The sequence below is a fragment of the Triticum dicoccoides genome, chromosome 1B (assembly GCF_002162155.2).
Source record: "Triticum dicoccoides isolate Atlit2015 ecotype Zavitan chromosome 1B, WEW_v2.0, whole genome shotgun sequence".
Classification (NCBI taxonomy): Eukaryota; Viridiplantae; Streptophyta; class Magnoliopsida; order Poales; family Poaceae; genus Triticum; species Triticum dicoccoides.
Window position 1 is genome coordinate 483,418,303 of NC_041381.1, and position 20,788 is coordinate 483,439,090.

The 20,788-nt window shown below is 41.7% G+C and overlaps 1 protein-coding gene across 1 annotated transcript; it reads left to right on the forward strand.

Moving 5' to 3' along the window:
- The first annotated feature begins 1,189 nt into the window (after window positions 1-1,189).
- Window positions 1,190-4,691, forward strand: LOC119343020. The gene is made up of 2 exons (XM_037614242.1): window positions 1,190-3,567; window positions 3,990-4,691. Exons 1-2 carry the CDS (start codon window positions 3,018-3,020, stop codon window positions 3,998-4,000), a joined length of 561 nt encoding a protein of 186 aa, XP_037470139.1. The 5' UTR covers window positions 1,190-3,017; the 3' UTR covers window positions 4,001-4,691.
- Window positions 4,692-20,788: the final 16,097 nt, after the last annotated feature.

Genomic DNA, 20,788 nt, shown 5'->3' on the forward strand with positions numbered 1-20,788 from the left:
GAAGGTATGGTGGACTCATATGGAATAACTTTGGGGTTTATGGAAGTGGATGCACAAGCAGTATTCCCGCTTAGTACAAGTGAAGGCTAGAAAGAGCCTGGGAAGCGACCAACTAGAGAGCGACAACAGTCATGAACATGCACTAAAATTAACCAACACTGTGTGCAAGCATGAGTAGGATATAATCCACCATGAATATAAATATCGTGAAGGCTATGTTGATTTTATTTCGACTACATGCGTGAACATGTGCCAAGTCAAGTCACTCGAATCGTTCAAAGGAGGATACCACCCTATCATATACCACATCACAACCATTTTAATAGCATGTTGGCACGCAAGGTAAACCATTATAAACTCTTAGCTAATTAAGCATGGCATGAGCAACTATAATCTCTAACTTTTATTGCAAACATGTTTCATTCATAATAGGCTGAATCAGGAATGATGAACTAATCATATTTACAAAAACAAGATAGGTCGAGTTCATACCAGCTTCTCTCATCTCAATCAATCCATCATATATTGTCATTATTGCCTTTCACTTGCACAACCGAACGGTGTGTATAATAATAATAGTGCACGTGTGATCATCACATTTCATATACATAATTTTGGCACATATATACACCATTTGTTGATATATGTTCATCCATTCTTACTATGAACTGTGATATATTTGGATGAAAATCATATAAAAGACCATTTACTCGTCATTTGTTTCTTTTGCAGAAAAGTGCGCAAAGGCACTATAAACTTCCAAGATCTGACTAGGTGGCTAAGAGAATTAGTCAAGTGAAAAGAAGAGAAGGAAGAATGGACTTGTGTGTGAAGACAAGAAGTAACCAGAGGGGCTAACTATAGAAGAGAGGGGATCTACTTGGGAAGGAAGAAGACAGAAGGAGGGCAAAAGTGCAAAGTGGCAGATCTGATCGAGAGGGGTCAAATCCCTAGCCATCTCCTTCGATCCCCTTCGGGCCTGGCATATCTCTCTCTCCCTCACCCATCCTTCTCCAACTCCGGCCGCCGCCACGGCCAGGCAGGCGTGGTAGGTGCGTCGTCCGTCTCCATCATCCGTGCCACCTGCACCACTGCGCACCATCCATCACCAGCACCATCCACCACTCCACCATCACCTCCATCCATCAGCGCCGCGCCACCCAGCACCTCCAACACGCACCACCAGCACCACTCCACTCTGCCGCCGCAGCCATCCATCCACCGCGCACCACCAGCTCCACCAGCGCCACTCCATTCACCTCCTTCTGCTCCTCCTCCTCTGCTTCCCCTCTCCTAGCGCCTCAACCTGCTACTTCTTCTTCCCCAAACTCTGCTACTACTCCCTCTTTTCCTCTTCCTTCACCTGCTGCGATCTCTCTCTCCCACATCTTTGCTGCTGCCCCTGCTGAACCCTCTTCTCTCCTTGCTGCTCCTAGTTCCTCTCTGAACCAAAACTGCTGCTCTTCTTCTTCTTCTTACCCTTGCTGCTGTTTCCTTTCTTCTTCCTCACCTCCACCATATTGCTGCTACTACAGCCCTTCCTCTCCCACGGCGTACTCTGAACCCCATACTGCTGCTGCTGCTTTCCTCAGTGCCTCCATACTGCTGTTACTACTTTCCACCCGCTGCTGCTCTCTCTCTCTCTTATCTCAAACTGCTGTAAACTTTAGAAGTGTAATGTTCAGAATTTTGTAATGTTCAGGGTTGTGTAATGTTCAGACTTGACAAGTTCTAGCAACTCATTATTTGTTCAGTTTAGTACCTGTATAATAAAGTACTTGTTATGTTGGACCTGACTAGTTGAGGCCTTGTTAATTTGGGAGATAATTGATCTATTAGAATGTGCTTCTATGTATTACTATTCTGCTAGTATATGTGCGTATTCACCTTGTGTACTAATCCCCTTTCCTAGTTATCTTCCAGTACTTGTCAACTTTGTGTGTGTTTGATTTTCAGTCCATATGTTAGCTCAAGTACTTTTGCCATATAAATATGTGTGTGTGCTTGTGATTTAAATAATCTGTTTTCTGTTCAGTAATTTTGTTTCTTCCCTCTTTCATACGCTTGCTAGATATATATGGTCATGTCTTTTGACTTCCCTTGTCACTGATGTTAGCCTTTCAGTTTCTATAATAATATGAAAATACCAAAAAGACAGAGTAAAGATAATCTTCATCCCCCTTTGCTTCTGTCATTTTCTTTGTTGATAATCCTTGTCAGTGTTAGGTTTATTTTCTGTTTTCATTATTCAATTGGGTCACCTAGCTTCAGTCGAATGTAGTTGCCGTCGCCTAGTCCCTGTGGAGAACACGACATCCGTAGTTTGGGGCGTAAAACCCCCGCTATACTTACAATAGATCATTTTGGCGCCGTTGCCGGGGACTAGCGTCGAGCGATTGTGCTAGGCTATAGACTAGGTTTTTCTTGTTTTCATCTTGTGCCATATATTTGTGATTTATCTCTAGCCACTAACCCCTGTTCTAGTTAGTATCTTTTTGTCTTCTTTTCCTTTTTGCATGTTGGATTATCTTCTTGGAAATGGCATTCAACTCAGACCATCATGCTTATGTGAGCAATAGCATGGAAAGTGTTCAAGGCTTGATAATAAGATTTCCCATCAGTTAGATGATTTAGCTCGGCAACGAGGTATAGTTTTTGAGGATATGCCTAGCTCTTATGATGCTTATTCTAGAGGCCATCCTTATGTTGCTCCTACTTGCCATATTTGTGGAATTCAGGGCCATTCGCCCGCTGAATGTCAGCGTGGCTTCTCTCACACTCCAGATTGTTTTGGCATGAGCTTCGCTCAAGAACATAGCTCATACCAAAACAATTACTCACATGGGTGGCCTGAAATCCCGAATATGTCATATAGGAGCAACAACCCTGAGATCTCACAGTTTGGTTCTAGTAATCATATGTAGGGATTTAGGTACAATGAGGAGAGCCACAACTATGCAGCACAACAATTCCATTCAGCTCCTACTCACATACCACAGCACCAGGAGATATGTCCAATGGTGTTAAATGGTCCTCCATTTGGTCAACCAACAACTCCAGCACCTGTTGTGCAATCTCATGTGCAAGTGCCCACACAAGATGAGTTCGATGACATAGACAAGCTCACACTTTTGAGTCTCGAGTTCACTTGGAGTGCCGAGGATGATCCTATTAGGAAGGTTATACTAGATGAAATGAAGAAGATCAAGAGTGGAAAAGAGCTAGTGGAAGAAGTAAGGAAGATTGAGAAGAACATCAACGCTGGCAGCACTATTTCTTCACAGCTAGAGCTGAGTGTTGCCGAGATTCCCCTTGATACATGTGAGGTTCCAACACCGTCACATCCAGTTGAGCAAGATACCAAGAGTCCAGAGGAAGAAAGACCTCAGATTGAAGAAGATGAACTAGAAGACAAGGAACAAGATGATCAAGAGCTGCAATTCCCAAGTGATCAAGTTGAAGACTCATCATCTACTACTCCCGAAGAAGTACAAGAAGCTGCTGTAGATGAAGATGAAGAACATGAGATTCATTTGCCTATTGTCATACCAGAGCGTGATGTGTCAGGTTTACCCAATCCTCTTGATGACATGATCCCTTGTGATTTCTTTGCTACTACCTTGCATTACATGATACCATCAATTAAGCTAGACTTGAAAATTTATTTGCTTGGACATGATCATACATACATTGTTGGTGGCATTGCTCTCATTCCTGATGATGACACTTATTTTCCTTATGCTAGTCCTATGCTTAATGAAACATATTATTCCCATGCTAGTCTTGAGCTTAATGATAAATTTCATCCTCATGTTAGTGTCGACCTTGCTGATTTCTACCATCCTAAACATGTGCTTTATAGTTATGCTTATGTAATTGGATATTCGATTGATGACTTGGAGGGTATTATCCCTACCACTTGCATTGTCTCTTTTGTTGAAAGTGCTTTCAGGTTTTTGTTTGTGCATGATCCATTACATGCTGACCAGGTTCGAGGTGACATTCCTTGGGACCCTGGTGGACTCAGAGCATGGGGATGAGGAGAAGCAAGGGGGCACACACGAGGAAGGGAGAAGATGGAGCAGGCATGAGGATAGAGAAGCAAAAGGAGAGGAGCTGCAGTTGGTGAGGTGATCAAGCGAGTGCTACTTCATTAAGCCCGGTGAGCTGTTTCGTGACCCATTCTGAATATCATAAATACATGCTGAATTCAATTGCTAGTTGGGTTGCTTGAGCCAGTTATTACTTGTTGTCAAGCTGAATCTCACCTTTGGCATTGTGCTTGATGTGAATTTGTGAACTTGATTTTTGAATGCCTTGTAAACTATTGATCTACACCATGCATGCTTTGCTAAAATTAGTGAGAACTACTAGTTTTGAGTGCTCAAATCCCTAGTACACTAGAAAACTTCGTCATTTTCTGCATTTACTATGATACACCTACATCACCATGTTTAGATGCTGAATTTGTGCCAAGTGTCTTCCCATTGAGAGCAATCACCTAACCACTATGGATTAGCATGCTATGTTCCCTGGATCGGTAGCATGTGAACCAGACATGGAGAAGTGATGATTCCTGTTTTTGTTCTTATGCGTTGTTCATTTAAGATATGTAATAATGAATAAATAAGTATGGCTACCTACAGTAGCATGTCATGTTCCTGGGATCGGTGGCATGTGAAATTGGGTTAGCTTGGGCAGTAATTATAATAATAAAAATGTAATTGTCGAACCAGGTGTATACCATGTTCTTGGGATCGGTGGTATGTTCCTTTGGGGAGACAAACAAAAAAATTAATAAAAATTGGTTGAGCCAGGTGTATACCATGTTCTCGGGATCGGTGGTATGTTCCTTTGGTGAGACTAATACAATAATATGTATGTTTCTTTCAAATTCAAGAAGTGGTTCAACCACAATGTTATATTTCTGCAAATAAGTGATTTAATTCAAGTTACTTTTGCTCTCAGGATCATGCTCTCTTTAGGAACCTTTTTTGGCACAGTCAGCATTTGAACTTGCTAATCTTCATTTATCGTTGCAAAAGTTTAAAATGGTCGAGCTTACTAGTGTCCTGTTGATATGTAGCATTCCTAACCATTAATTTTCACTAGATAAGTCCAAGGCATGCACTGTTTAGAGACCTACTTCACTTGACATTTCTAGTCAGTTCACAGTTCATTATCCAGCCTTTGTCATATGCCTTTGCTTGAGGACAAGCAAAGATTTAAGTGTGGGGGAACTTGATCAGCACATTTCATATACATAATTTTGGCACATATATACACCATTTGTTGATATATGTTCATCCATTCTTACTATGAACTGTGATATATTTGGATGAAAATCATATAAAAGACCATTTACTCGTCATTTGTTTCTTTTGCAGAAAAGTGCGCAAAGGCACTATAAACTTCCAAGATCTGACTAGGTGGCTAAGAGAATTAGTCATGTGAAAAGAAGAGAAAGAAGAATGGACTTGTGTGTGAAGACAAGAAGTAACCAGAGGAGCTAACTATAGAAGAGAGGGGATCTACTTGGGAAGGAAGAAGACAGAAGGAGGGAACAAGTGCAAAGTGGTAGATCTGATCGAGAGGGGTCAAATCCCTATCCATCTCCTTCGATCCCCTTTGGGCCTGGCATATCTCTCTCTCCCTCACCCATCCTTCTCCAACTCCGGCCGCCGCCACGGCCAGGCCGGCGTAGTAGGTGCGTCATCCGTCTCCATCATCCGTGCCACCTGCACCACCGCGCACCATCCATCACCAGCACCATCCACCACTCCACCATCACCTCCATCCATCAGCGCCGCGCCACCCAGCACCTCCAACACGCACCACCAGCACCACTCCACTCCGCCACCGCAGCCATCCATCCACCGCGCGCCACCAGCTCCACCAGTGCCACTCCATTCACCTCCTTCTGCTCCTCCTTCTCTGCTTCCCCTCTCCTAGCGCCTCAACCTGCTGCTTCTTCTTCCCCAAACTCTGCTACTACTCCCTCTTTTCCTCTTCCTTCACCTGCTGCGATCTCTCTCTCTCCCACATCTTTGCTGCTGCCCCTGCTGAACCCCCTTCTCTCCTTGCTGCTCCTAGTTCCTCTTTGAACCAAAACTGCTGCTCTTCTTCCTCTTCTTACCCTTGCTGCTGTTGCCTTTCTTCTTCGTCACCTCCACCATACTGCTGCTCCTACAGCCCTTCTTCTCCCACGGCGTACTCTGAACCCCATACTGCTGCTGCTTTCCTCAGTGCCTCCATACTGCTTCTACTACTTTCCACCCGCTGCTGCTCTCTCTCTCTTATCTCAAACTGCTGTAAACTTTAGAAGTGTAATGTTCAGAATTTTGTAATGTTCAGGGTTGTGTAATGTTCAGACTTGAAAAGTTCTAGCAACTCGTTATTTGTTCAGTTTAGTACCTGTATAATAAAGTACTTGTTATGTTGGACCTGACTAGTTGAGGCCTTGTTAATTTGGGAGATGATTGATCTATTAGAATGTGCTTCTATGTATTACTATTCTGCTAGTATATGTGCGTATTCACCTTGTGTACTAATCCCCTTTCCTAGTTATCTTCCAGTACTTGTCAACTTTGTGTGTGTTTGATTTTCAGTCCATATGTTAGCTCAAGTACCTGTGCCATATAAATATGTGTGTGTGCTTGTGATTTAAATAATCTGTTTTCTGTTCAGTAATTTTGTTTCTTCCCTCTTTCATACGCTTGCTAGATATATATGGTCATGTCTTTTGACTTCCCTTGTCACTGATGTTAGCCTTTCAGTTTCTATAATAATATGAAAATACCAAAAAGACAGAGTAAAGATAATCTTCATCCCCCTTTGCTTCTGTCATTTTCTTTGTTGATAATCCTTGTCAGTGTTAGGTTTATTTTCTGTTTTCATTATTCAATTCGGTCACCTAGCTTTAGTCGAACGTAGTTGCCGTCGCCTAGTCCCTGTGGAGAACACGGCATCCATAGTTTGGGGCGTAAAAACCCCGCTATACTTACAATAGATCAACGTGCATTGGACTAAGCTGGAATCTGCAAGCATTCAATTCAATGGAGAAGACAAGGTAATATGGGCTCTTGGTTAAATCTACAGTAGTGCATGTAAGAGCCACTCAACATTTTCATCATGGTCTTCTCCTCTCGACCCCCAAAGAAAAGAAAAGAAATAAAACTATTTACACAGGAAAGCTCCCAACAAGCAAAAGGAGAACGAGAAATCTTTTTGAGTTTTCTTTTAATTATTACTACTACAGGAATGGAAAGTAAACTAGCTAAAAGCTACAACTAATTTTTTTGTTTTTTCCTAAGGTTATTCAAGTATACAAGAAGAAAGCAAGAAAAAGAAAATAAACTAGCATGGATAGTACAATGAAAAAGTATGAGCACCAACAACTAGAATGAGTGTGTGAACATGGTAACGTCAGTGAGAAATATGTACTCCCCCAAGCTTAGGCTTTTGGCCTAAGTTGGTCTATGCCCATGGATTAGAGCTACTCTCTCCGGTGTACTGAGGAGTGTCATCTGAGTACCACTGGTTGGCAATCTCCTCCAGATCCCACTGATAAAAGGACTATCGATAAGCGTTAAGTGGGGGTTCCGGCTCAGGCTCTGGAGCTGGTGTCTGGCTCCGGTATGCATAAACGGCCTCTGGCAAGATGAGGTACGTGCCTGAAGATAAGTTAAACAAAGACGGTGCAGGCAAGATAATAGTCTCACTGTGAGTTTTATTAAATCTCAAATTATACTTACGCATCATCTCATCATTTTTAACAATAAATTCATGTGCTACCATACTCTTATAATCTAGAAAAATAGGGGGCAACAACTTTTCCTCTTTCTCATAATGCCTAATAGGTATCCTAAAGTGTTTAGCAAGGCGTGAAGCAAAGATGCCTCCAAAGATGGGACCCTTTGTATGATTCAGACTCAATCGTTTAGCAATAATAGCGCCTAAACTAACAGTGTTATCGCGAAACAAAGCATGGCAGAAAATAACAATATCAGGGGCCCTAAGGTTTCACAGTTCCCACGACCAATTAAGCATCTACTAGCAAATATTGCAAAGTAACGTAGAACAGGAAAGTGTATGCTAGTAATTCTTGCAACGAAAACCTTCCTCGTTTCCCCTACAGTAAGCATATCAATAAATCCATCCACATATCTACGATGTGGTTCCTCTATGCTGCCCTCAAAGGGTATCTTGCAAACCCCACAAAAATCACATAGTGACATCTCCTTAACATCATCATATAAATGAAACTCCACTGAAGGTGGTGATTTCTTAGCATGAAAGTAAAAAATTTGCACGATAGTATTAGTGAGTAGGAGATACTGATCGAGCTGGTTGTTGAGGAAGTCGGTGAGGCCTGCCTTCTCAGCTAAATGATAAAAGTCATCATGAATCCCGGCTGCTCTCAAGAACTCATCACAAGGCCATTCACACGGCCGAACCTCCGTGGTGCGAGGGAGATTAAATTTGGGCTTTTTGTTCTCTTCACTCTGCTTATCCTTCGACCTTTGGCTTGAAGAGCCCCTCAAAAATCTCTTCATCATTTTCTGAAATTTTCTAAAATTTTTAGGAATTTAAAATAAAAGTGAACCAAACTCAACAAAATTGTTAGGAACTACTCCCCCAAGTGCCTAGAGACTATATCATGCAGTAGAACTACTTTTGACCATATAACTTTGACATGCAAGCTCAAGAACAAGGTCACCTTAGCAGCAGAAATTTGCAATAAATAAAGCACTAGAACAAAAACTAATTGGACCATTGGAGGAGTCACATACTGAAGAATAATTCCCCAAAACAGTTTTGTGAGTGGAGCTTTGAGCAAGGAGATCGAAAATGGCAGCAAGATGAGCTAGAACTCGTGCTTGAGATGGATGGTGATTTTTTGGGAGGAATAAGAAGTGTGTGGGTGCAGGAATAAGTGGAGGGGGTCACCAGGGGCCCACGAGGCAGGGGCGCGCCCAGGGGGGTAGGGCGCACCCTGGACCATCGTGGTCAGGTGCTTGCTCCCCCTGATGTGTTCTCAGTGCTAGATATTCTTAAATATTCTAGAAAAAAATCATATTTCATTTTCAGGGCATTTGGAGAACTTTTATTTTCGGGGTATTTTTTAATGCAAGGATAATTCGGAAAACAGACAGAAAAATACTATTTTGCTTTATTTAATCTAAATAATAGAAAGTTAAAGGAGGGTACATAAGGTTGTGCTTTCTAGCTTCATCCATCTCATGCTCATCAAAAGGAATCTACTAACAAGGTTGATCAAGTCTTGTTAACAAACTCATTCCGAATAACATGGAACCGGAGAAATTTTGAATAACACTAGGTTACCTCAACGGGGATATGTACATCCCTAATAATAAGAATATCATATTTCTTCTTGACAGTAGGAATAGGAAATTCAAAACCTCCAATAGTAATAGTTGAAATTTTTCCAATAGAATTTATACTGTGCACTTGAGGTTGTTTCCTCGGAAAGTGTACCATATGCTCATTACCATTAACATGAAAAGTGACGTTACCTTTGTCGCAATCAATAACAACCCCTGCAGTATTCAAAAAGGGTCTACCAAGGATAATCGACATACTATCGTCCTCAGGAATATCAAGAATAACAAAGTGCGTTAAAATAGTAAAGTTTGCAACCACAACAGGCACATCCTCACAAATACTGATAGGTATAACAGTTGATTTATCAGCCATTTGCAAGGATATTTTAGTAGGTGTCAACTTATTCAATTCAAGTGTATGATATAAAGAGATAGGCATAACACTAACACCGGCTCCAAGATCACATAAAGCAGTTTTAACATAGTTTCTTTTAATGGAGCATGGTATAGTTGGTACTCCTGGATCTCCAAGTTTCTTAGGTATTCCACCCGTAAAAGTATAATTAGCAATCATGGTGGAAATTTCAGCTTCCGGTATCTTTCTTTTATTTGTAACAATATCTTTCATGTACTTAGCATTAGGATTTATTTTAAGCATATCAGTCAGACGCATACGCAAAAAGATAGGTCTAATCATTTCAGCAAAGCCGTCAAAATACTCATCATCCTTTTTCTTGCATGGTTTAGGAGGAAATGGCATGGGTTTCTGAATCCATGGTTCTCTTTCTTTACCGTGCTTCCTAGCAACGAAGTCTCTCTTATCATAACATTGATTCTTTGATTGTGGGTTATCAAGATGAACAGTAGGTTCAATCTATACATCATTATTATTGCTAGGTTGAGCATCAACATGAACATCATCATTAACATTATCACTAGGTTCATGTTCATCACCACATTGTGTTTCAGCATCAGAAATAGAAATATCATTGGGATTCTCGGGTGTGTCTACAACAGGTTCACTAGAAGCATGCAAAGTCCTATCTTTTTTTCTTGTTTTTAGAAGGACTAGGTGCGTCAACATTATTTCTCTGAGAATCTTGCTCAATTCTCTTAGGGTGGCCCTCAGGATACAAAGGTTCCTAAGTCATTTTACCACCTCTAGTCATAACTCTAACAACATTATCATTTTTCTTATCATTTAATTCATTGAGCAAATCATTTTAAGCTTTAAGCACTTGTTCTACTTGAGTGGTAACCATAGAAGCATGTTTACTAATAATTTTAAGTTCACCTTTAACTCTTGACATATAATCACTCAAATGTCCAATCATATAAGCATTTTGTTTCAATTGTCTACCAACATAAGCATTCAAGTTTTCTTGTTTAGCCATAAAGTCATGAAACTCATCCAAGCATTGGCTAGCAAACTTAGTAGATGGGATTTCAACTTTATCATATCTATAGAAACAATTTACCTTTACTACCTGTGTCGGATTATCAAGACCATGTATTTCTTCAATAGGTGGTAAATTCTTAACATCTTCAGCTTTAATACCTTTTTCTTTCATATATTTCTTTGCCTCTTGCATATCTTCAGGACTGAGAAATAGAACACCTCTTTTCTTCGGAGTTGGCTTAGGAGTTGGTTCAGGAAGTGTCCAATTGTTTTCATTAGTCAACAAATTATTCAATAATAATTCAGCTTGATCGACTGTTCTTTCCCTAAAAACACAACCAGCACAACTGTCCAGGTGGTCTCTGGAAGCATCGGTTAGTCCATTATAAAAGATATCAACTATTTCATTTTTCTTGTGAGGATGATCAGGCAAAGCATTAAGTAATTGGAGAAGCCTCCCCCAAGCTTGTGGGAGACTCTCTTCTTCAATTTGCACAAAATTATATATTTCCCTTAAAGCAGCTTGTTTCTTATGAGCGGGGAAATATTTAGTGGAGAAGTAATAAATCATATCCTGGGGACTACGCACACAACCAGGATCAAGAGAGTAAAACCATGTTTTAGCATCACCCTTTAATGAGAACGGAAATAACTTGAGGATATAATAGTAGCGATTTTTCTCATCATTAATGAATAGGGTGGCTATATCATTCAATTAGTAAGATGTGCCACAACAGTTTCAGATTCATAGCCATAGAAAGGATCAGATTCAACCAAAGTAATTATCTCAAGATCGACAGAGAAATCATAATCCTTATCAGTAACACAAATAGGTGAAGTAGCAAAATCAGGTCATATTTCATTCTAGCATTCAGATACTTTTCTTTCAACTTAGCTAATAATTTCTTAAGATCAGATCTATCATTGCAAGCAAGAAAATCTCTAGCAGTTTCTTCATCCATAACATAAACCTCAGGCACAACAGGAAATTCATATCTAGGGGGAGAATCTTCATCATCACTTTCATCAATATTAATAGGTTCATTAATTTCATTCTCTCTAGCCCTAGCAAGTTGTTCATCAAGAAATTCACCTAGTGGCATGGTAGTATCAAGCATAGAAGTAGTTTCATCATAAGTATCATGCATAGCAGAAGTGGCATCATCAATAACATGCGACATATCAGAATTAATAGCAGAAGTAGGTTTAGGTGTCGCAAGCTTACTCAAAACAAAAGGAGAATCAAGTGCAGAGCTAGATGGCAGTTCCTTACCTCCCCCGTAGTTGAGGGAAAAATCTTAGTTCTCTCTTCTTTCAAGTTCCTCATAGTGATCAGCAGATATAAATCCCAAGTGACTCAAAGAATAGAGCTATGCTCCCCGGCAACGGCGCCAGAAAATAGTCTTGATAACCCACAAGTATAGGGGATTGCAACAATTTTCGAGGGTAGAGTATGCAACCCAAATTTATTGATTCAACACAAGCGGAGCCAGAGAATATTCTCAAGTATTAGCAGTTGAGTTTTCAATTCAACCACACCTGGATAACTTAATATCTGCAGCAAAGTATTTAGTAGCAAAGTAGTATGGAAGTAATGGTAACAGTGGCAAAAGTAACATTAGCAGTTTTGTAGTAATTGTAACAGCAGCAACGGTAAAGTAACTAAGCAAAGAGCAATGTGTGAAAAGCTCGTAGGCATTAGATCAGTGATGGATAATTATGTTAGATGCGATTCCTCATGCAATAGTTATAACACAGGGTAACACAGAACTAGCGCTAGTTCATCAATGTAATGTAGGCATGTATTCCAAATATAGTCATACATGCTTATCGAAAAGAACTTTCATGACATCTTTTGTCCTACCCTCCCGTGGCAGCGGGGTCCTATTGGAAACTAAGGGATATTAAGGCCTCCTTTTAATAGAGTAACAGACCAAAGCATTAACACTTAGTGAATACATGAACTCCTCAAACTACGATCATCACCGGGAGTGGTCCCGATTATTGTCACTTCGGGGTTGCCGGATCATAACACATAGTAGGTAACTATAACTTGCAAGATAGGATCAAGAACTCACATATATTCGTGAAAACATAATAGGTTCAGATCTAAAATCATGGCACTCGGTCCCTAGTGACAAGCATTAAGCATAACAAAGTCATAGCAACATCAATCTTAGAACATAATGGATACTAGGGATCAAACCCTAACAAAACTAACTTGATTACATGGTAAATCTCATCCAACCCATCACCGTCCAGCAATCCTACAATGGAATTACGCACGCACATCGGTGAGCATCATGAAATTGGTGATGGAGGATGGTTGATGATGACGACGGCGACGGATTCCCCTCTCCGGAGCCCCGAACGGACTCCAAATCAGCCCTCCCGAGAGAGATTAGGGCTTGGCGGCGACTCCATATCGTAAAACATGATGAATCCTTCTCTTTGATATTTTTCTCCCTAGATGTGAATATATGGAGTTGGAGTTGAGGTCGGTGGAGCTTGAGGGGGCCCATGAGGTAGGGTGGCGCATCCTAGGGGGCGTGCCCCCCACCCTCGTGGATAGGGTGTGCCCCCTGGTGTTGATTCTTTTGCCAAATTTTTTTATTAATTCCAAAAAGTTGCTCCGTGGATTTTCAGGTCATTCCGAGAACTTCTATTTCGGCACAAAAATAACACCCTGGAAGTTCTGCTCAAAACAGTGTCAGTCCGGGTTAGTTCCATTCAAATCATGCAAGTTAGAGTCCAAAACAAGGGCAAAAGTGTTTGGAAAAGTAGATACAATGGAGACGTATTAGAGCCCTCAGAGCATCGGCCATGGGACTACGGGGTGGTGGCGGATCGATCAGCAGAAGAGAGGCTCTGATGCACCCCTACCTAGCGCGCCAAATGTCTGATTTTGGGTTCTGCAAACCCTTGAGAGGATCGAACTCTAGATGGCGTGCAGAGATCTCAACCTCCCCAGTCTGCCCACTTGCTAATCTCACAGCCTAGCACAACGAACTCGAAGGAAAGGGGACACAACAGTTTACCTAGGTTCGTGCCACCTTGCGGTGTAAAACCCTACTCCTGCTTTGTGGTGGATTTGCCTCGAGAGGCTGAGGATGAACTAGTATAGTGGAGAACAACCTCAGGAGGTGTGTTCTTGAGCTCAAGTGACCTGGTGAGGGTGGAATGGATTTGGTCGACTTGATCTGTCGTCCCCCTCCATGGTGGTGGCTAGGTCCTATTTATAGTGGCCTTGGTCCTCTTCCCAAATGAAGGCAGGAAGGGATCCCACAACAGCCAAATTTTAAGGGAGACAACTAGTACATCTTATCCTGACGAAAGTGGTCTTTTCCTGCAAAAGCCTCTGGTCGTGACGCTGGGGTGAGCTCGGCGATGACCTTCGTCCTGCCTTCCTTGCGGTCTTGGTCTTGTTGCACAGAAATGGAAACCTTTCGCTGCTTCCTCGGGTCTCCGCGCATGCGCTTGCCTCCTTTACACCAAAGAGGAAACTGGTACACTACGCTCGCTGGTGCTCGCCTGGCCTTGGTCGTCATGGCTCACGTCACCCAAGCCTCAAGAGGTAAGCTTGGCATAGAAATCTCCGCTCCTCGGGAGCCAGCTTGAGGAGGCTGCTCCCCTTGGAGGTCTTGGTGTCGCCCTCCTCGCGAGGCTTGGCCCCTCGCAATGGTCTTGAGTTGATGATGTCGAAGTTGCGTCATACCAGGCCGTCGATGGAGCCACTCCATGGGCCGCAGGCAGGCAAGTCTGGGTACCCCCCTTCCCAGAACGCTGGCATCGACCTCCTCGACGCCCATGAGCTCTGCCATGGCTATACAAAAGCTTGGATGCATTCTCCTAGATCCTCGGCAGTCAGCATGGCCTAATCAAAGGCCTTATCACGGGCAAGTTCTATTCCAATGGCAAGGACCGAGCCAATCTTGACGAGTGGTCCCGATCCCCTGCCATAGATCAGCTCGAGGAGCTCAGTTTTAATGATGAGCATATCCACTCGCTGCCGACGTCCGCGCTCTGCTTTGCGCCCACGCTGCACCTCACCAAGTTCATGAACTGCGATCCCCCCTTAATTACGCGCCCGCTCTTTTTCTACCACGACTAAAGCACCTCGAGCTCATCATCGTCTACATCCCAAAGGATGACATGGAACGCCTGCTCCACAGTTGTACTGCACTCGAGTTCCTTCGTCTTTAGGCGATGAATTGGTTGAGTACCTTCCACATCACCTCCAGGACTCTCCGGACTATTTACGTGTGTTGTTGGTGATGCAACGAGAGATCACAAAAGGTGGAACACAATATGGTCATTGAGGACACACCTTCACTACTTGTAGTTGATCAACAAGGTCCAACAAGAATCAATGTCATTTCTGCACCAAAATTGACAGCGGTGGGCTACTCGTCTATCAAATACTACTACTTTCAGGTACAACAGTCATCTTATACATCTCCTTCTTGATATAAACATTATTTCTAGTTTTGAAGATGTATGTTCATATGTCATCCAGCAGAGTTTCACCCAAATTCTGGGCACAGTGAAGGTCTTGGCACTAGAATCTGTCGACCCCAACCTGGACCAAGTTGTCAGTTACCTGAGATGCTTTCCGTGCTTGAAGAAGTTGTATATCGAGGTGATGCTCCTTTCCTGTTAAATGTTAGCCATAAGGGAGTTCAATTTTTTGCACATTTTCCCAAGTTTACAATGACAATGTACTATCATTTCTAAAGGAATTTTGGAGGATTTCAGGACATACACCCCCACCCCATATTGGTTGCTTGGTTCATATGGTTACAATCCATAAGCATTTCTCCTTTGGATTCATCTGTACTAGTTTTCTTAGGGATTTTTTCATCCAATCCAGCCTCATGTGAAGTAGGCTACATTTTTCTAGATTGTAAACAAATGCCCATGTTAGGCCGGGGCATAACCTCCTTTTCAAAAAAAACCATGTTAATCATGTCAGATCGAAGATGGCACGTTTGGTGCATTTGGGAAATTCTGCAAAACAAATAGGCGTGTAGTAGTGTTCAAAACTGCATGTAGGCACTAACATGTTCTCTTCTTTTATAGATAATAATAGGCCTGGAGGTGGATAATGTTTATAACCGACAATCACATCGAATGCCTGGACCTACATCTCTTAAATATTACTTTGAACTCCTACCAAGGGACCTTACCGGAGATTACACTTGCCAGGTTCTTTCTTGCCAGAGCAAGGGTGCTGAGGGTACTGAGGTTGATGATACGTCCATCTTGCATCATGCTTTTATATCAATGTTTATTGCATTATGGGTTTTTACTACACATTATGTCACAATACTTATGCCTTTTCTCTCTTATTTTACAAGGTGTACATGAAGAGGGAGAATGCCGGCAGCTGGGATTTTAGGCTGGAAAAGGAGCAAATATTAGAGACCTATTCTACACAACTCCAAAAGTCCTAAAACTCCACAAAAGTCAGTGTTGGGCGAAGAAAGCACCAGAGGGGGGCCACCCAACAGCCACGAGGGTGGAGGGCGTGCCCTACCCCCCTGGGCACGCCCCCTGCCTCGTGGGCCACCAGGCAGGCCCCCGATGCCCATCTTCTGCTATATGGTGTCTTTTTCCCTGGAAAAAATTTATAAGGAAGCTTTCGGTACGAAGCGCCGCCGTCTCGAGGCGGAACCTTGGCAGAACCAATCTAGGGCTCCGGCGGAGCTATCTTGCCGGGGAAACATCCCTCTGGGAGGGGAAAATCATCGCCATCGTCATCACCATCGATCCTTGCATCGAGAGGGGATCAATATCCATCAACATCTTCACCAGCACCATCTCCTCTCAAACCCTAGTTCATCTCTTGTATCCGATCTTTGTCTCAAAACCTCAGATTGGTACCTGTGGGTTGCTAGTAGTGTTGTTTACTCCTTGTAGTTGATGCTAGTTGGTTTATTCGGTGGAAGATCATATGTGCAGATCCTTTATGCATATTAATACCCCTTTGATTATGAACATGAATATGATTTGTGAGTAGTTACGTTTGTTCCTGAGGACATGGGACAAGTCTTGTTATAAGTAATCATGTGAATTTGGTATTCGTTCGATATTTCGATGAGATGTATGTTGTCTCTCCTCTAGTGGTGTTATGTGAATGTCGACTACATGACACTTCACCATTGTTTGGGCCTAGGGGAAGGCATTGGGAAGTAATAAGTAGATGGTGGGTTGTTAGAGTGACATAAGCTTAAATCCTAGTTTATGTGTTGCTTCGTAAGGGGCTGATTTGGATCCATATGTTTCATGCTATGGTTAGGTTTACCTTAATTCTTCTTTCATAGTTCTGGATGCTTGCGAGAGGGGTTAATCATAAGTGGGATGCTTGTACAAGGAAGGGCAGTACCCAAGCACCGGTCCACCCACATATCAAATTATCAAAGTAACGAACGTGAATCATACGAGAATGATGAAAACTAGCTTGACAGTAATTCCCATGTGTCCTCGGGAGCGCTTAGCTTTATATAAGAGTTTGTTCAGGCTTTTCCTTTGCTACAAAAAGGATTGGGACACCTTGCTGCACCTTGTTTACTTTTGTTACTTGTTACCTGTTACGAATTACCTTATCACAAAACTATCTGTTACCGATAATTTCTGTGCTTGCAAAACCGCTTGTCATTTTCTTCTGCTCCTCGTTGGGTTTGACACTCATACTTATCGAAAGGACTACGATAGATCCCCTATACTTGTGGGTCATCAAGACTCTTTTCTAGCGTCGTTGCCGAGGAGTGAAGCGCCTTTGGTAGGTGGAATTTGGCAAGGAAACATTTATATAGTGTGCTGAAATTTACTGTCACTTGTTACTATGGAAAATAATCCTTTGACGGGCTTGTTTGGGGTATCTTCACCCCGAACAGAAGTTCAAAGAGTTGCTCCTCAACCTACTGAACCTACTGAAAATATTTATTTTGAAATTCCTTCGGGTATGATAGAGAAACTGCTAGCTAATCCTTATACAGGAGATGGAACATTACATCCCGATATGCACCTAATCTATGTGGATGAAGTTTGTGGAATATTTACTCTTGCAGGTATGCCTGAGGATGTTATCAATAAGAAGGTCTTCCCTTATCTTTGAAGGTAAAGGCCTTGACATGGTTTAGGCTATGTGATGATATTGGATCAAGGAACTACAACCGATTGAAATTGGAATTTCATCAGAAGTTTTATCCTATGCATCTGGTTCATCGTGATCGTAATTATATATATAATTTTTGGCCTCACGAAGCAGAAAGCATCGCTCAAGCTTGGGGTAGGCTTAAGTTAATGTTATATTCATGCCCCAATAATGAGCTCTCAAGAGAAATTATTATTCAAAAAAATTATGCTTGGCTTACTCTCAATAATCGCTCCATGCTCGATACTTCTTCCTCCTATATATACCCACGTACCCTGAAACCATCGAGCAACAGAGAAGGCAGCCACGAGGGTGCCCGGCGTGCCCCCTACAGGTGGGCGCGCCCCCACCCTCATGGTCCCCTCGAGCGTCCACCGACCTACTTCTTCCTCCTATATATACCCACGTACCCTGAAACCATTGAGGAGCACCACGAAAAACTATTTCCACCACCGTAACCTTCTGTATTCGCGAGATCCCATCTTGGAGCCTTCGCCGGCGCTCCGCCGAAGGGGGAATCGACCATGTAGGGCCTCTACATCATTTCCAAGGCCCTTCCAATGAGTTGTGAGTAGTTTACCACAAACCTTCGGGTCCATAGTTATTAGCTAGATGTCTTCTTCTCTCTCTTTGAATCCCAATACAAAGTTCTCCTTGATCTTCTTGGAGATCTATTCAATGTAACTATTTTGCGGTGTGTTTGTCGAGATCCAAAGAATTGTGGGTTTATGATCAAGTTTATCTATGAGAAATATTTGAATCTCCTCTAAATTCTTTTATTTGTGATTAAGTTATCTTTGCAAGTCTCGTCGAATTATCAATTTGGTTTGGCCTACAACAATGATCTTTCTTGCAATGCGAGAAGTGCTTACCTTTGGGTTCAATCTTGCAGTGTCCTTTCCCAGTGACAGCAGGGGCAGCAAGGCACGTATTGTATTGTTGCCATCGAGGATAAAAAGATGGGGTTTATATCATATTGCTTGAGTTTATCCCTCTACATCATGTCATCTTTCTTAATGCGTTACTCTGTTCTTTATGAAGTTAATACTCTAGATGCATGCTGGATAGCGGTCGATGTGTGGAGTAATAGTAGTAGATGCAGGCAGGAGTCGGTCTACTTTTCACGGACGTGATGCCTGTATACATGATCATGCCTAGATAATCTCATAACTATGCGCTTTTCTATCAATTGCTCGACAGTAATTTGTTCACCCACTGTAATACTTATGCTATCTTGAGAGAAGCCACTAGTGAAACCTATAGCCCCCGGGTTTATTTTTTATCATATAAGCTTTCAATCTACTTTTATTTTCATCTTTACTTTTCTTATCTATATCATAAAAATACCAAAAATATTTATCTTATAATATTATCTCTATCAGATCTCACTTTCGCAAGTGGCCGTGAAGGGATTGACAACCCTTTTATTGCGTTGGTTGCAAGGTTCTTGTTTGTTTGTGTAGGTGCGTGGGACTTCTAAGGAGCCTCCTACTGGATTGATACCTTGGTTATCAAAAACTGAGGGAAATACTTACGCTACTTTGCTGCATCACCCTTTCCTCTTCAAGGAAAACCAACGCAAGCTCAAGATGTAGCAAGAAGTATTTCTCGCACCGTTGCCAGGGAGGTCTTCGCTCAAGTCAAGACATACCAAGTACCCATCACAAACTCATCTCCATCGTATTACATTATTTGCCATTTGCCTCTCGTTTTCCTCTCCCCCACTTCACTCTTGCCGTTTTATTCGCCCTCTCTTTCCCAATATCCTCTCTCTTTCGCTTGCCTTTTTGTTTGCTTGTGTGTTGGATTGCTTGTCGCGATGGCGCAAGATAATACCAAATTGTGTGACTTTTCCAATACTAATAATAATGATTTCCTTAGTACTCTGATTGCTCCTCTTAATGATGTTGGGTCTTGTGAAATCAATGTTGCTTTGTTGAATCTTGTTATGAAAGATCAATTCTCCGGCCTTCCTAGTGAAGATGCCTCTACCCATCTAAACAACTTTGTTGATTTGTGTGAAATGCAAAAGAAGAAAGATATGGATAATGATATTGTTAAATTGAAGTTATTTCCATTTTCACTTAGAGTTCGTGCTAAAGTTTGGTTTTCGTCTTTGCCTAAGAATAGTATTGATTCGTGGAATAAGTGCAAAGATGCTTTTATCTCTAAGTATTTTCCTCCCTCTAAGATCATCTCTCTTAGGAATGATATTATGAATTTTAAACAACTTGATCATGAGCATGTTTCCCAATATTGGGAAATAATGAAATTAATGATTCGCAATTGCCCTACTCATGGTTTGAATTTACGGATGATCATACAAAAATTTTCTGCCGGATTGAATTTTGCTTGTAGAAATCTTTTATATTCGTCCACGGGAGGCACTTTTCTGGAAATCACCTTAGGAGAAGCTACTAAACTCCTTGATAATATTATGGCAAATTATTCTCAATGGCACACCGAAAGATCTACTAGTAAAAAAGTGCATGCTATAGAAGAAATTAATGTTTTGAGTGGAAAGATGGATGAACTTATGAAATTGTTTGCTACTAAGAGTGCTCCTATTAATCCCAATGATATGCCTTTGTCTACTTTGATTGAGAATAATAATGAATCTTTGTATGTGAATTTTGTTGGTAGGAATAATCTTGGTAATAATGCTTATAGAGGAAACTTTAATCCTAGACCGTTCCCTAGTAATTCCTCTAATAATTATGGAAATTCCTACAATAATTCTTATGGTAATTATAATAACATGCCCTCTGATTTTGAGAATAGCATTAAAGAATTTATGATCTCTCAAAATAATTTTAATGCTTTGCTTGAAGAAAAATTGCTTAAAGTTGATGATTTGGCTAGGAACATTGATAGGCTTTCGCTTGATGT

What these genes read in the sequence shown, in the direction of transcription:
- LOC119343020 (XM_037614242.1), top strand. Translation starts at nt 3,018, where the DNA reads ATGGTGTTAAATGGTCCTCCATTTGGTCAACCAACAACTCCAGCACCT.